Source organism: Ixodes scapularis, unplaced genomic scaffold, assembly GCF_016920785.2.
Source record: "Ixodes scapularis isolate PalLabHiFi unplaced genomic scaffold, ASM1692078v2 PGA_scaffold12__126_contigs__length_90152505, whole genome shotgun sequence".
In the NCBI taxonomy this organism is placed as follows: Eukaryota; Metazoa; Arthropoda; class Arachnida; order Ixodida; family Ixodidae; genus Ixodes; species Ixodes scapularis.
In genome coordinates this window covers 3,548,216-3,564,013 of record NW_024609838.1, presented here as the reverse complement: position 1 = coordinate 3,564,013, position 15,798 = coordinate 3,548,216, and the positions used below count along the sequence as shown (strand labels likewise).

Here is a 15,798-nt window from a genome sequence, read left to right as displayed (position 1 = left end):
CAAGCAAGCCAGAATGGTCTACTGTTCTTCATTCTAGAAGTGACTGAGACTAACCCCAACAGTCACTGGGCAGAAATCTGCCCTAAAAATAATCGCTTTGGTACATTTCGGTGAAGTAACTTGATCCCAGGACTGCCTCTAAATACTCCTAAAAGTAACTGGAACTGCGATTCTTCCAGGTGAATCAACCATTTATACTGACACTAGTACAGCTACTGGCCACCAGGGAAGCCACATCTTGCTCCAACCCCCAATGAAACCAGAAGCCCAGATCTGCTGTAAGACAACAAATGGCACCATGCGAGTTCCGGCAGAAACCTTTGCAGTCAACCGAACACCTCTTTCAAGAAAGTCCCAAAAGCTTGTTCTTTGTTTGACTTTCCAGTGCAACGCCTCACTAACAGCACCTTTGAAAGAAGTCCATAAGCTCAATTTTTTGTTGCACGCTCGTCCTGAAGGAGGTCGGTCAACGCTTCCGCTTGCGTGGCATCTTGACGGAGCGCAAGTAGGGATTGTCCACCAGTTCCGCAGGTTCGGACCGCCTGTCCGAACCTTGACCTCCGCCTTCCTTGCTGCCGTCTTCGTCCTGATGTTCGAACACCTGGTCCTTTGGCAGCAGGGCGCACAGGTAAGGTTGGGACACTGGCTTGCACGCTATCACTGTATGGGAGAAAAGGAAATGTCTCAGATCTGTTGGAAACTACACGCTGAAGGCACGGGATAATAGGAAATCGAAGAATGTATCGGAACAAGGCGTATTCCTTTCAAATCAATTACAAGCTCTGAAATCGTGGTGTGAAGACGACCTCCGCGATATTATGTGCAGGTAACCCGTCCATACACAATTTACGAAAAAAAAAGCAATTCAACAAGAGAGTTAAGTTCTCCGGATTTGTCTAGGGGTCTTCCAGCATATGACATTTACAACTTTTAATGCATGTAATTCATTCTAACAAAACTAAACCAAGATTTGTCTTCTGTATGGTTGCCCGCTGTTGCATAAGAAATTCTCAAGACGCCAGGGTCGCTAACCAATGGTGCACATCAACATGCTTTAAAGATGTATCAACATTGTTGCCGCACCACCGATTCTCAGTGATCAACTGTTAGTGTAGCAGAAGAGAATGCACAACGCTTTTGCCAACTACAAATAAAAGAAGGCTTGGGATGCAAAATGTAAACGCCTCGCAAGAGCCAAACAGCCTACCGAAGCCAAGGCCCCGGATGCGTTGTGTAAACAAACCGACTTTTTCAAAGCAAAGGCCGGAATTGCAAAACTTGAGTGCATGCTTTGTCCCTCGATGGCGGCAGTGGCACTGCATCTGCTAAAGTATGCCGCAGCTGATATGCAAAACTAATGCATTTCGTACACTATCAAAGTTTGTAACAAAGGAACCATTTTTTTTAGCTGCTTGGGTAAATTGCAGCATGATGCATCGAGAGATACGGTTGTGCAGTCTGTTGTCGGGGGATCCGCGCAACTGAAAGACAAGGGATGTTGTGAAACGCTTACAAGGGAAGAGGTTGGCATCGTCTGCAAAGAGACTTTGCGTGTTGCCTGTTTTAGCGACGAATCGGGTCAACGCCCTCTCGACGTCTCTCTTTTGACTGGCCAGTTTTTCTCGGATGGCCTCGTACTCTGTCACAGGCTGCTTGTGCGTCTGAAAAAAAAATAATTAAAAAATCCCCCACTGCCATCAGTCAGTCAAGAAGGCAAAAAATATACTTAGTTGCATGGATCTGTATGCAGCGAGAAGTTATAACCTGCCTTGAAATATGTCCACCCATTGTAAAATGCCAGAGCACGGTCAGGAAGTATGAAGCAGACAGAATGGAATACATTAAGCAGGCGAAACATAAATGGCATGAAAAAATTTAAGGACAAAGTGGAAAGAAGCACACTAGACAAGCATGTGTCTCGTATACTCTTTCCACTCCAGTCACGAACCCACTTGCCCTCTTTACCACATTGGTTCAGAACATGAAGCGATTGGGAAGAGAATGTTTTAGTACTTTTTTGGTGGCCACCGCTTCAAGAGGTCAAGAACTGTTTTGCTCTTGAAAGAAATGTATTTCTCGAGTAGTATTTCACAATTTTCATTAAAAACAGCGAACAGATAAGCACTTCAAGATGACGACACATTACATACCGGCGTCCTGATGTAGGCATGCGGATCGGGGAATGGAATCAGGTGTTCCGGAATGTACGGCGGCAGGGATTTTTTCTCTCCTGCTTGCAGGATTTTCGGTGTGGACGAACGTGGTGTCATGGAGGCTTGAAAGGGAAACAATATGTTAGATATGCAAACTGGAGATCGGGAAAAATTGGGAAGTCCTCACGAGTGGGAAGAGTTATCCTGTTGCTCCGCTTGACGAAAGCCCATAGGGATTCCACGTTGATGCCTGAAAGTTTACATTTAATTTGGAAACGGCCCACAATGAGTGCCTCGGCGCTGTACTTCAAACAAGGCATTCTCGTTAAGAGCATGTGTAGGGTGACAAATAACCAGGCTCGATCTAGAAATGGACGGTAAAAATTGGCGCCTGCAAGTAGGAATTTAAACTTGTCAAAGGTCTGTTTCACAGGTCGGTTTTTTTCTTGTAAAATTACAAAGCCTAGCTCCCTTTCTGTAAAAAAATAGGGTTGTTGATAGATGGCACTACCTTCTTGACAAGACCGCTTGTGACCACCGTGATCTACTAATAGCAGCCTCAACCATCCACACTGGGGCACCAAGATGCGCTCGATCGCCTTAAAAAAAATGCACAGGTGTGCACCGGACTTCCTAGATCTACGAAGCGCACCCTCCTGGTGCGGCTTTTCGTTGCCCCAACGCGCACCAAGAAAATTGACGGCGAGCCGGGGTGTATTCCCATCCGGCATTACGGCCAGGAGCGGGAATCAAGGGGCTGGCGGGAATAGCAGACGCGCAGTCGATTGAGATGGTGACCTTGCGAAAACGAACGCACCTCGCAGTGGCGCTCAATGAATTCCCCAGCTCTTCCGACAGCGAGGGTGACAAGCTTTTTACCATTGCCGCGGTTACCGGTGATTCCTGCAGTGGCAAGGAGTGCCCGAAAGTTATGCACTTCGTGGAAAGTGTTGTGAGGAGTTTCAATGACACCGAGGTACGGCTATTATCTGGTGGTGCTCTTTCTTGAACCAAGAATGATGGGCAAAATATATCTGTAGAATTGTCGCGTGCTTCATGAGCCCATCGACAATGACGCACACGATGTTCATTTGTGTGGGACTGGTAAATCCGCGAGAAAAAAGCCAGAAGAAATAGACAGCAGACCGGCACCACGCAGGTATGTACGCAAAAAAAAAAAAAAAAAAAAAGGAACAAAATGCAAGGTGACATAAGGTGGCACTTGCCGCGGTGGACCGGCGAGGCGCAGTTTGTCCTCGATGTTGTGCCGACTTCGCGCTGCACAACCGAGGAGTGCCGTGCACTATTCTGGTTTCGAGCAATTCCAGTGAATGCTGATCGAAGATGCCATAAAGTGAACATTATCTGTTTGTAGTGTACCTTTCATTTAAAAATAAATGCAGACAATCAAATCAAAACAAGTTAAAAGAAACCAAAGAATTGTGGATGCATAACGACGGCGTTCTTGCTGCCGATGGATTTCATTTGCGTGTCGTCTGCTTTCTTTCGCTGGTCGGCTAGATTTTCCGACGCTGCTTTCGACGCCATCTATCAATACATGCCTTGCATGTGATATATGGCACCGTATCAGCCGCCATTGCTCCATACCGTATCACTTTGCCCCCGTCTTCTGCAACAGACATTTGGCGCCATCGAATCTGTTCTTCTCCGCAAGCGTTGCCGAGAAAAACAAATTCAATCCTACGAAATGCATGCTGCAGAACGTATGGGCACAGGAGATCGGTACGGAGCAATGGCGGCTCATGTGGCATCAATGCAAGCCATGTATACGTAAGCCAAATGCACCCCGCCATTCAAGTCGGTTGTCTGCGCCACCGTCCGCCAATGATCCCGGCAAGTTTTTTGGCCCTACTTCTTACAGAAAGGGAGCTATGCTTTGTAAATCTACAAGAAAAAAAAAACCGACTTGTGAAATGCACCTTTAACGAAAAGTTTTGATTGCTACGCTCAGGCGTCGATTTTTACCACCCATTTTAAATCGAGCCTGGTTATTTCAGTCGCCTTATATTTCTATGGACGAGTTCTATGGTACACGGAGATCAAATGCATCATAAATTAGACCAATAAAAAAAAAATTATTACCATCTTCATCCCCGTTACAATCCCCAGCGCTTGTGCTAAAATAACTTTGCACTTTTTTTTCTCTCTTTTTAAGCCGACCTGTGAAATACACTTTTAACAAAAAAATATATATATAATTTTTTTTTTTTTTTTTTTTATAAGATTGGTTTAGGGAGGAAATGTACGAAAACTTTGGCGCGGGATGTTCATTTAATTGCGTATAAAATTGACATCATAGACGAATTGATGTAATGTACGGGTTTGAGATTTTCAGTGTATCATACAATATGAAAGTTTAGAATACTAGGTAGTGTTGTCTCAAAGCTTACCAGCTTCGATGAGCGCGACGAATACGTCGCCGGATAGAACCTGCGTCCTTCCCGAAAGCTCGCAGAAGGCGCGACTGCTTCTGGCAATTTCGGCCAGACCTTAGAAGAAAAAAAAACATATTAAACAACGACCCTTATTTTCCGCAGAAACAAGGGTCAAGATGACAGAAACTTACAGCTTTGCAGCATTTCCACCAAGCTCTCCACGGCGGGCCGTTCGGCGGACGCGAAACCGGACTCCAAGCAAATTGAACACACTGCGGCGAATAGCGCTTTTCTGCGGGCATTCACCGGACCACTTTCTAGCGCAGTTGAACCCATGTCCGCGAACGTTACCGTAAGATAACACCACCTAGCTGTCAAGATGAAACGGCCGCAAAAAGAACAACGGAGCACGTTGTCGCCATTTTTAATGCTTGTACAGTGTTACCATGCCATCGACTTCATGATCGCTGCAACCGCTAGTTTTAGCAAAAACTTTTTTTTTTTCGTCTTAATCAAATGCGTACGACAAAACTTGTGAAACATTTTTAACATACAACAGTAATTTATTTTTTAACTTCATTTGAGCGTACAAAGTTTACCTGCAGTCTGTGTTTAGGTTTGGACTAACGCTAAAACAAAAACGAAATCGAATCCATAGAAGTAGTGCGCTCAGCCGGCGCAGCCAGACGAGCCAGACACAGCCGCCGTCCACTGACCGGTGAAGTGTTGTGCAAGCAATCCGGTTTATCATTCAGTCGACGTCGCCCGGCATCCCGGCCTTGGCAGTTTTCCCTGTTTCGGTTGTTTATTGTCCAGCAGATAAGGTCCCGATAGCGCGGGGGTGAGTAACACGCAGAGTCGCTATCTCAAAAAACAGCTGACTAACTGTTTTGACGTCCATTCCAACGACTTGTCCGGCTCGAATTTCGTCGCGATTGCCGGCTATCTTGTTGAACAGGTCGAGCGAGTCCAGCAGACGTCCGCAACTACGCTTCGTGCTGCCCGATATATTCTCATTACTTCCTCCTGATTTGACCCGATTTTCGCCATGGCCAAGATCCAGTGTGAGTATATAACCTTACTCCCATCTGTGTCATTGGGTCGTTACTACGATACGTATTTATTGTGTTAGCTTAGTGACGATCTGGGAAACTTCCGGCTTTCTGCAGGGGGTTCGATATGCTTCGATTATCTTTGCTAATCTACTTCTTTCGGTTCCAGGTGGGCCGGTAGTGGACATTCTTGGGGACGAAATGACCAGGTGCGACCAACTTGTTGATATCAAGTTTACTGTTCAGTGGATGTGGTGTTTAGAAAGCATATATGCTCATTATTCACTGCTACTGAGTAAAGAGGATTTCGTGACATATGCTGCTCGATGCCTGTTGAGTAGTAGTCTTATATGTGCAATATGCTTTCAGGTGATCACAGGTGCAAGCATTTCCTTTTTATGTCCAGCTTTTTCTAGCAGAGATCTACTTTTATGTGGGACTTTAAGATAAGGATGTACTGGCGACCAACATGAAACACGAATGGAAAACAGCTTCCTGCATTTAATTTCCATATCAATAGTTCCGTATTTAAAGTCAACACATGAAAGTATGCTATTTGACCGCCATTTGTGCATGCATACGGTATAAGTCCCGGTGCATCAAGATGTGCCTTTTTGCAGAGTAATCTGGGATCTCATCAAAGAGAAGCTCATCCTGCCCTTCCTGGATGTCGAGCTTCACACCTACGACCTTGGCATGGAGAACAGGGACAAGACAAACGATCAAGGTGCATCAACATGGCACTTGAAATATGTCGTATTGCATCACTCATTTAATTCCCCACACGACGTGTACAAGATGCCATACAGTAAGGAAGTCGCATAACGCGAGGAAATGATCGGAAACCGATGATTCCCAGGCACTTATCTGCTCAAATTCATTCTACAAGCTGTCTAATGATTTGAACGAGCCATCTACTAGATGATCGAGAGAAACTTTCATTTGTCTCCTCATTCTTTTTTCAGCTTCTTTTTCTCGCCAGTCTTACTGCTCGGCTTATGCATTTTTTTTTAACCTATTTATTTCTCAAGCACACCTTTAAAAATTAGTATGGGCTTTTCTTTGGATTCGTTAGATATGCATGTATTACTCGAAATTTCCTCGTGGGTCTGCCATACCGTTTGCCCGTGTGGACAAAAGAGTGTCCCTTTAGAGTGGTCTTCCCGTAACGTGCAACCTTTCAAGGTCTATACCATCTCACTTTAACCGCAAGTGTAGCAGAGACTACAACAGTGGGATCAGGCTTGTGCAGTGCAAATACCATTCAGGGCAACATGCTTGTAGTTGTAACTTCGGCTTCGCCGGTGCATAAAGCGAAACAAACCGTACACTCTGTTTTACCATACGACGGACTACGGCAGATGCAACAAACCATCCCAACCAATCAAGTACTGCGAGTGTATCACATGACTAGCCTGCCGCTGCACCCCCCCTGAATGTCGTGCGACATTCTCGCAGCATTGCATTTGCTTCGATGGCTCATAGCATCTTCTGCAGTCTACCACAAGGTAAAACGGAGTATAGCAGACGGCTCATCCCTCACAAAAAGTGAACACCGCCACGGTCGGTTAACGTCTGTGCAAAGACCCAATGTGGCTCTCTGCTGTTCATGGCTTCCCTCCAAATGTCGGCATAACAGAAGTTTGGTTGTTGTCCGTCGTCGTGCAGTGACCGTGGACTGTGCCCACGCCATCCAGAAGTACAACGTAGGCATCAAGTGTGCCACCATCACGCCGGACGAGAAACGCGTCGAGGAGTTTGGGCTCAAGCAGATGTGGCGCTCCCCCAATGGAACCATCCGTAACATCCTTGGAGGTATGCAAAAGAACACGAGGGAAAGCAGTCTGCTGTCATTTCAGTTAAGACCGCAAAAGAATAGAACATTCACGGGGAAAGAGAGCTAATTTTTAGGATGATGTAACCCTCTGTGTTCGGACTGTATTGGATGCTGGGTACGTAAGACGATCCCACAAGTGTAGCGAAATGTGGGAGATCTCAAATTTGCAGGTACGTTTCGCAGGGAAGAACGAAAAATATTTATTGTAAATATTGGATTCAGGTTGGGGGTGTGCGAATAGGGATTATAATCAAATAGCGCTGCATTATTCATAGCCTTCACACTGCAAGCAACAGTGATGACAATTCATTATCTTGAGAATGTTGAAGCTAGGAAGGGCACTGTGCTTGTTGATTCAAACCACTTTTCACACCCTCCTAATTCTCATGCAAGCACCCACCCCTTATCTTTCGTGCATTTGGAACTAATTAAACATTCTTGATGGAGCTATCTTGAACATTATACAGGCAAGAAAAAAGGGAATGTAGCGTATATGCTTGAACAACATATGCTGTAAATAAGTCTGCATGTATTGAGGTCCACACCCCATGACACTATAGCAAGTGTGCAGGCGAGCTGGTTCAAGACTGAGGAGAAACACAAGAGCTCCAAACACAGCTAAAATTCTCCTCTGCCAACGTGTTTAAATTGCTCCATGAGCAGGCAAAGCTTGGGACTACAGCTAACACAACAAAGGAACGTCGAGAAACCAGGAAGTACTATAAAAAGAACTACGAGAACCAAGGACATTTCGCAAAGGGACAAACCCCCGTTCAAAAAGAAACCACGTAGGACAAAGAAACAAAGGGGTACTACGGCCAGAGGGGAACCCCCTAAAACAAAACCAGAATGGAAAGAAAAACGAATATAAACATTATTAGATGGTCCCTTAGAAGAACAGATCTGTTGCTGAGGGAACATATAAAGAACAACTGGCTCACAGTTCAACTATTGCAGTTTACTTTGAATGGAATATATCGTCATGGGGGATGGCCAAAAAGAACTACATCCCTTTTTCCTTCTATACATAATGGCAGCATGTTTTCATGCTTCAGTTGATATAATGCGTGAGGTCTGTCGAGTTTGTTTCCAGTTCGAGGACGAGGGGATGGCACTTCCTGTTTTTATGCCGGTTTTAAGTTTGAGCGAGTTTGACCGTAAATGCCGATCTCTGCTTGGCGATCGGGTGACAACGCTGTCTGGCCTGAAGGGACCGTGTTCCGGGAAGCCATTATCTGCAAGAACGTCCCTCGCCTGGTGACTGGCTGGATCAAGCCGATCGTGATCGGTCGTCATGCATTTGGCGACCAGTACAAGGCCACCGACTTCGTGGTGCCGGGACCGGGGACCCTGGAGATCAAATTCACGCCGAGTGGTGCCGAGCAGCCGCCCATGAACTTCAAGGTGTATGAATTCCAAGGCACCGGAGGCGGGGTTGCATTGGCCATGTACAACACTGACGAGGTATGTGCGGTTTGAGCCACTCTGGAGACGTGTAGGGGTGCTAATTTTGTGTTTTCATTTTGGGGGTACTTTAAAAGTGTGTTAGTATGGGTTACAATTTGAAAGACGGTAACATGTCGTCTTGCGCATTATTGTTTTTCCAATTACAAGCCGGCTGCATGCATTGGTCTTGAACACGTGGGTTGTGATTTTCTGCAAAGAATGTTAGCAAGCGGTGGACTTGTGCTTTCAAAGTTTTAGAGCGTGCAATTATTCCTTTGTTCCTTGCGCAACTATAAAGCAGCAATTTAGGCTTCCAAGCTGCATAGTTTTTGATAAAATGGTGAGAACGCTAGTCTACTATCAGTATATTTTTTTCCTTAAAAAATAAATGTCAGAGGCGATCTTAAAGGGCTTTTTTTTTTTACTGTGTCAATAAAGACATGTTCACAAAAAGGTAATGATTTTTATGCCCAACTTCGTGGAAATTTTTAGATCATACATTCACCGTGAGCTCATCTTTGTAGAAAATTACAATGCATTCACTGAAGTAGCTGATCTATGCTACCTCATATGAACTTTAGGTATAATACAACAAATCACCCTTTAGTAATAAACTCTTTAGTACCGATTTGCTGACATCAGGGTGTTTCCGTACGAAAATGAAATGTTTTATGGGTTTAGGAATCCCCTTTGCACGCTACTAAAGTTATGGCAGCTACATCCACAGAGAAAAATTCTCAAAGACAATCTTAGGATGCGCTATACTGGATCTCTTCATCCGTAACTAAAAAAATCTAAACTTTGCTTAAAAAAAAGAAAGTGGTGCCTTTTCCCACAGCACCTATACAAAACGGCTGTTTCACTTTGCAGGCAGACAACAACCTGATATAGCTGCATGCTTCACACCTGTGGATTAAAAACTAGCACAAGCCAGGCTCCATGCCATTTCCACATGCCTTTAAATATAGTGTGCTATGTTTCAAGTTTCTTTTTGCGCCCACCTGCGGCATCTTTTTCATTCGAAAACATATCTGTCGCTTTGTCATCCGTTTACGAAGCGCCTGGCTCTACAAGTGAAGCTGTTTTGTTAGGTATACCATATGAGGGAACATCACTTTTTTAGAAAAATTTAAACAGAAATAATAAACATTTGCAGATGAACATCTGCTAACGTGGAAATTGCACTTGCGCTCACTGAAGTCCTTGATACCTCTTTTTACGAGTAACGACAACCAACAAACGATGAAGCACATTTTGCCGGAACAAAATGGCATCCTTTAGTTAATTCTGTTACTGCACGCTGCCATTTTCCTCCCAAAACCCGCACCATTGTGCAATGGGCACTTCAAGGAATGTTGGCACTTGGCACTTGCAATAAGCATGGCGTGCACCTTTCATCTACGAAATTTAGTAGACACAACAAAGTGAGAAAGAGCTGTCACAAAGTGTACTACTAGATCTCATTGCAGCTTGGCAACTCTAATCGAAGTAGTATATGGTTAGGTGGCACAAGCTATTGTCTAATACAAAGGGTGTATCCAATGCCATCCATCCAATCGTGTGGTTGTAAAATTAAATTCTGCTAACACCAGACATTGTGTCACGAGCACTTGGGACTGTGCAGTGTGCAGAATAGCGAAAGTCATTAGTTCTACTCTTCCTTCTGGTTAAGGCCTGTTCACACATACATGCAGCGCTAACTGAGCAAAGCATTGACTTCACATGTGGCCCCAGCTTTTCTTCCAGTGCCTAGTCAGTACTGACAGTTGTGCTGAAGCGCCGAGATGCAGGTGTGAAATCGGCTTTTAGAGTTGGTCTCTCCTGTATACCTTAATCCCAGCCGGACATTATGTTCACAACGGCATGATGACTAAGCAGTCTTCTCTTCATGCTTTTGCTTGCAGTCCATCAAGGACTTTGCACACAGCTCGCTCCAATTTGCACTACAACGTGAACTGCCGCTCTACCTCAGGTGTGTTGCAGCGTACCATTTCCTTACGCTTGTAGCTTTTGTGTCTGCTATTTTCTCCACATTTGTCGCTCGCTCTTGTCGAAGTTTTTAGCAGCAGACAACCTTTGCAATTGATTTATTTTATGTAGTATTGTGCAACTATGCTTTGGGTAATGTTTTAAATTACAAGAACTCAAAGGTCAGTGCTTTGAATGCATCATAAACAATGTGGCTCGGTAGCAGTGAACTGTCTCATTTCAATTTTTCTTTTTCTTTATCCCGATGATAAAGGAGAGTCATTTTTCAGAGAGTTTGCGTGTTCTGTTAAGGTTGCATGTTCTGCAAAGGCTGCATGTTCTGCAAAAGTTGCGTGTTCTGCGAACGGCTACTCACAAAGCACCAAATCGTTGAATATACTGCAATGCAGAAAATAATCATGACGGGTTAGTCCACCACGAGTACTACATGCGGGGAGCACTTATAGCAAGTTTCTGTAATCTCTCTCAGCACCAAGAACACTATCCTGAAGAAGTATGATGGCCGATTCAAGGACATCTTCCAGGACATCTATGACAAGTGCGTACCTCTGCAAGGTTTTTTTTTACTTCAGAATGAGCAATTTCAACTTTCTCTTTGTGGAATGAGGCATATGGTATACATGCTTTAGAAGTAGTATGTACACTTGTGGAAGTATCTATACGCCTGCAGATATGCTCCAGCATAAGCATCGAGGAAGCTTATGCAGAAGCTATCCGACCATCCAGTAGCCCATCCTTGAGCGGTTGTTGTAGCGAGCTGCAGTTCCTGCATAACCAAGGCTGTACTTGCATGTATTATGGTGTTAAAGGGATGCTGAACCGAGATCTGGATTCCACAAAACACGTGGCAAAAGCGTGCAGCGGGATGCTACAAACACCAAAACATCACTCGTACAGCGATATCTCAAACGAATGACCGTATTTTTCAAAAAAACAAAAAGGAGGCGCATTTGACAGAAATGTTCATGTCATGTTTCTCCGAGAAAAGAGGAAACAGTTTCGCGTCTTCTCTTGAGGGAGCGAAGCGAAGAGAGGAGGAAACGAGATATCTCTACGTCACGCGCCCAGTCGGCCTGGTTCAATCTCGACCTCTTTTTCCAAAAATACGGCCGTCCATTCGAGATATCGCCTTGCGTGTAGTTTTGTAATGATTGTAGTGTCCTGCCTACATCTCCTGCATTTTTTTTTTTTTAATCCAAATTTCGGTTCACCATCCCTTTAAGGACACCCTCAAAGGGGCAGTTAGCTTTTGTTTACACAAGGCCAGCTTTTGCATTGATGAAAGATGGTGTTTTCTTTTTTTCCTTTAGTTTTTTCCCACCACAAATGGAAGTGTAAGATTCTCTCACGTCGAGTCCCGCTGGCAGAGACTCCTTTTCGAAACCAACAAAAACAGGGTAATCTCTTGGAAATTAAAAATTTCGTCAATTGTGATGGGGTCAAAAATAAGTAAATAAAAGAAAAGCAAAAAAGAGCTGTGCAGCCAATAGCAAGGCCGGCTTGTCACACTGAAGTAACCCCACGAGAGAAAGATCTACCGAGCCAGCTTCTGCTTCATCGTTCCTTAGAGGTAATGAGCATCCGTCCTAGCAACAAAAACGTCAAAATAACGCACCCATCTCTCTCTCTCTTTGCTGGACCTCGAGGCAGATACTAGCACGCAAAGTCCTAACCCGCGATTTTTGAGGTGGCCGATTAGGAAGGCTCCTGGATCGCATCCGTGCTGGTCTCCCCGCAGCCAGTACAAGTCCAAATACGAGGCCAAGGGCATCTGGTACGAGCACCGCCTCATCGACGACATGGTGGCCCAGGCCATGAAGTCCGAGGGCGGCTTCGTCTGGGCGTGCAAGAACTACGACGGCGACGTGCAGTCCGACGCCGTGGCACAGGGCGAGTCCTTTCGGCTTCCCTCGATATAGTCGTATTCGCTCCGAGCGAGGGCCGCCTTAGGGCGCATCGCAAGACTAAGTAATTCCTTCAATTAATCAGTTATAAAAAGAATGTATAAAAAAAAATTGGGACTTGGGGCATTTAATCTTTACAACAAAGCTGAGATGCATAGAATGCTAAGGAGAATATTTTTTATTCTCGTTACGTTTTCATTAACATATTATTTCTGTGGCAGCCGTGGCGGCAGACGGAAGCAGCGCTCTTCTTGTCTGTCTTGTTTCTATTATACGAGTCTAAAATTTAGGGGGAAGTATTTCCCTGTTAGGCTTAGCGAAAACTGAATTGACACACCAATTCAATTTCCCCGCTTCGCTGGACAAAAATACATAATACGTCGTTGCAAGACATTCGTTTTAAGATAATTTTACACGAAACCCTATGCACTGCGTGCAAAAATTAATTTAAAGGCAAGCAAGGCAAAGCCAGCACCTTATATTTCAGCAACAAGACTCAGGATTTCACCTGAACTCCTGCTTCGAACAGCAGACTGTTTTCATTTCCATTCAGCGCGATACTAGATGGCCAACTAACTCGCAAATTAAATTAAGTTTCTCTCGTGCTTCCTGGCATTAACTTCATTGCAACAAGGTTAATTTGTCTCGTGCACTTCAGGCTTTGGATCGCTGGGGATGATGACCAGCGTCCTCGTCTGCCCCGACGGAAAGACGCTGGAGGCCGAGGCGGCGCACGGCACGGTGACTCGCCACTATCGCATGCACCAGAAGGGACAGGAGACCTCGACCAATCCCATCGGTGAGCTCGCCACCTTCTCTTTTCGTGCTCTGGTTTGGTTTTACCAGTGGTCTCGCTTATTTGGCGCGTCTACCAGTCTTCAGAGATGCTTTGGTCAAAACCAGGACTGGAACTCAAAGTTTATAAATCAGCCTCCGGACTGTTCGACGAGTCGAGAGGGAATGGGGAATGTGGAGACCCCAGTCGTAGCAAGAGGCCAGATCAAGTATTGTTCCTGATATTGTGAAAGAGCATACATGCGCAACTGGCCGTGAATAATTAATTTTTGTTGCATTTGTCCGTTTCGCTGACGCCAACATTATAAAGAAGAAAAACAATTGCAATCGCAGCACATGATGTGTGCTGCGACTGACAGCAGTACCTGCTGCGTTGTGGAAAGGCACGTCGCAGGAGATTCTCCTTCGGCCAGTGTGCTGTGCAGTGTTTGCAATGGGTTCCTTGCTTTCAGTGGAATTGATGTGGGAAACGTGCGCGAGCAGATGTGTGCTTTGGTGGAATGATTGTGCAAGATGTTGCATGTGTTAAAACAAGACACCGACGTGCTTCCTTTTTTTTTGTGGGGGGGGGGGGGGGGGGGGGGGGGGGGGGCGGGGCGGGCGGGGCGGACTAAAACGCTTTTTTAGAGTGGTGTCACCCCCGACCTGTGCCTGTGGTGGAAGAAGCGAAAGTATATACAGGAGCTGTTCTCCAGAGGCGCGGAGAGTAGACAAGGACGGAACCTAGGCTTTGCCTATTCCTTTCTCTCTGCTTTGCAAGACCACATTCGAGATGGCCGCCATGCGATTGGGTGCCAAAATAAATTGCGCACCACGGGCAGATCACATTATACTTGAGAAATCGTGCCAAAAGCAAGCCCAAGAAATGCGCAGACAGGAGGCTAATGCGGCCCGCTTTTCCTCGGCAGCCTCCATCTTTGCATGGACGAGGGGCCTGGCGCACAGGGCCAAGCTCGACAGCAACACAAGCTTGGCCAAGTTCTGCGCAGCCCTGGAAGCAGTCTGCATCGAGACCATCGAGGCTGGCTACATGACCAAGGATTTGGCCATCTGCAGCAAGGGCATGTCTGGGTGAGTGCCACCCCCCAAAAAATGGGCAAGAGGCAAATCTTGAGGCCGTTCCACGCGTGCATCTCAGCACTAGCATGACACAGTCAGCTCTGCTTCACCGCTACAGTCAATGCCAACTTACAAAGAATTGTAAGCGTCTTCCTTTTTTTTTTCTGTTCTAACAGATTACTGGCAGTATTTGTTTTTTTTCTTCGTTAAAATGTAGTTTTGCTACTTAGGCAGTCATAGAATTCCTGTGCTGTATAAAAAAAAAAAGTGACAAAATTTTTATTCTGCAGCTTTATTTTCCGTTAATCTAAAACACAGGCCACACTGAACTGTTTGCAAGACCACTTCCTCCTTAGGGGACCTCACTCATTGTCCCATTCCCTTCTTTTGTTTGTACTGAAACATTTTCCCGGTATTCAGGTCATGTACACGTAGCCTGGAGACTGAAGAAACCCGTTTTTGGGTCCTGTTTTCTTTAGCGTAAGCCCCGAAATACACAGAATTTGTGGGGAAAAATAAACCCCCCAAAAACGCTTCCCGACATGCGAGAAGAATAGATGAAGCTCGAAAACGCAGGACCCTACTTATAACTAACGTATGACGAAACTTCCCGAGAGCATAACCAAAACAATGCCCACTTTTCCTTCTTGCAGCGTTCAACGCAGCGACTACTTGAACACGTTCGAGTTCCTCGACAAACTGGCCGACAACCTCAAGAAGAAAGTGGGGAAGTGACTGGGTAAGCTTTGAGGCGCCCTCAGAGGGCGACTCAAGGCTTGCTTAGTCACAAGAGCACCGGCAAAAGTCAGTGCTCTCGAGCCTCTTGTGTCAATTGAGGTGTGCATTTTCGCCGATTGATGCGTGCATCGCCGTCTTTCTTTTTGGCATGATAGTACACATATACAAATAAAGATTATTTTCTCTATCCGCTCGTCTGATGCTGGGGCCGACTGTGGCTCTGCTCTCTAGCAGACGCAGTTTGAGTCTTAAGCCGATTTTTGTGTTCCAATTTCTGTGTAGGATACAGCTGCTGAACTCGGACTAGTCATTTAAAACACGTAATGATATGGGTCACTAGAAACAAACTGTTCCAACAGATAAAATACATAGCAGAAAACAATACTCCAAAATATGCAGATGAATGAACCGTACTTGATTGAACGAAAC

General features: G+C 45.3%; 2 protein-coding genes across 2 annotated transcripts; one reads left to right on the top strand and one right to left on the bottom strand.

Moving 5' to 3' along the window:
* Positions 1 to 173: 173 nt before the first annotated feature.
* LOC8051028 (transcription initiation factor TFIID subunit 8) lies at positions 174 to 5,007 on the bottom strand. Its single transcript, XM_002433920.5, has 6 exons — positions 4,741 to 5,007; positions 4,565 to 4,663; positions 2,341 to 2,403; positions 2,151 to 2,275; positions 1,514 to 1,661; positions 174 to 660 (listed from the first exon to the last, which is right to left on the bottom strand). Exons 1-6 carry the CDS (start codon positions 4,883 to 4,885, stop codon positions 467 to 469), a joined length of 774 nt encoding a protein of 257 aa, XP_002433965.1. The 5' UTR covers positions 4,886 to 5,007; the 3' UTR covers positions 174 to 466.
* Positions 5,008 to 5,247: 240 nt separating this feature from the next.
* LOC8051027 (isocitrate dehydrogenase [NADP] cytoplasmic) lies at positions 5,248 to 15,556 on the top strand. The gene is made up of 10 exons (XM_029991297.4): positions 5,248 to 5,810; positions 6,222 to 6,328; positions 7,270 to 7,416; positions 8,649 to 8,902; positions 10,789 to 10,856; positions 11,343 to 11,411; positions 12,612 to 12,763; positions 13,436 to 13,576; positions 14,481 to 14,643; positions 15,285 to 15,556. The coding sequence occupies exons 1-10, from the start codon at positions 5,803 to 5,805 to the stop codon at positions 15,364 to 15,366; spliced, it is 1,191 nt and encodes a 396-aa protein (XP_029847157.2). The 5' UTR covers positions 5,248 to 5,802; the 3' UTR covers positions 15,367 to 15,556.
* The last annotated feature ends 242 nt before the right edge of the window (positions 15,557 to 15,798 follow it).

What these genes read in the sequence shown, in the direction of transcription:
- LOC8051028 (XM_002433920.5), bottom strand. Translation starts at nt 4,885, where the DNA reads ATGGGTTCAACTGCGCTAGAAAGTGGTCCGGTGAATGCCCGCAGAAAA. An exon ending in CGTCGCGCTCATCGAAGCTG is followed by an intron (nt 2,404 to 4,564) that starts GTAAGCTTTGAG and finishes GTAAACTTTCAG; the next exon opens with GCATCAACGTGGAATCCCTA. An exon ending in CGATGCCAACCTCTTCCCTT is followed by an intron (nt 661 to 1,513) that starts GTAAGCGTTTCA and finishes TCTCCCATACAG; the next exon opens with TGATAGCGTGCAAGCCAGTG.
- LOC8051027 (XM_029991297.4), top strand. An exon ending in GAACTGCCGCTCTACCTCAG is followed by an intron (nt 10,857 to 11,342) that starts GTGTGTTGCAGC and finishes AATCTCTCTCAG; the next exon opens with CACCAAGAACACTATCCTGA. An exon ending in GTCCGACGCCGTGGCACAGG is followed by an intron (nt 12,764 to 13,435) that starts GCGAGTCCTTTC and finishes CGTGCACTTCAG; the next exon opens with GCTTTGGATCGCTGGGGATG.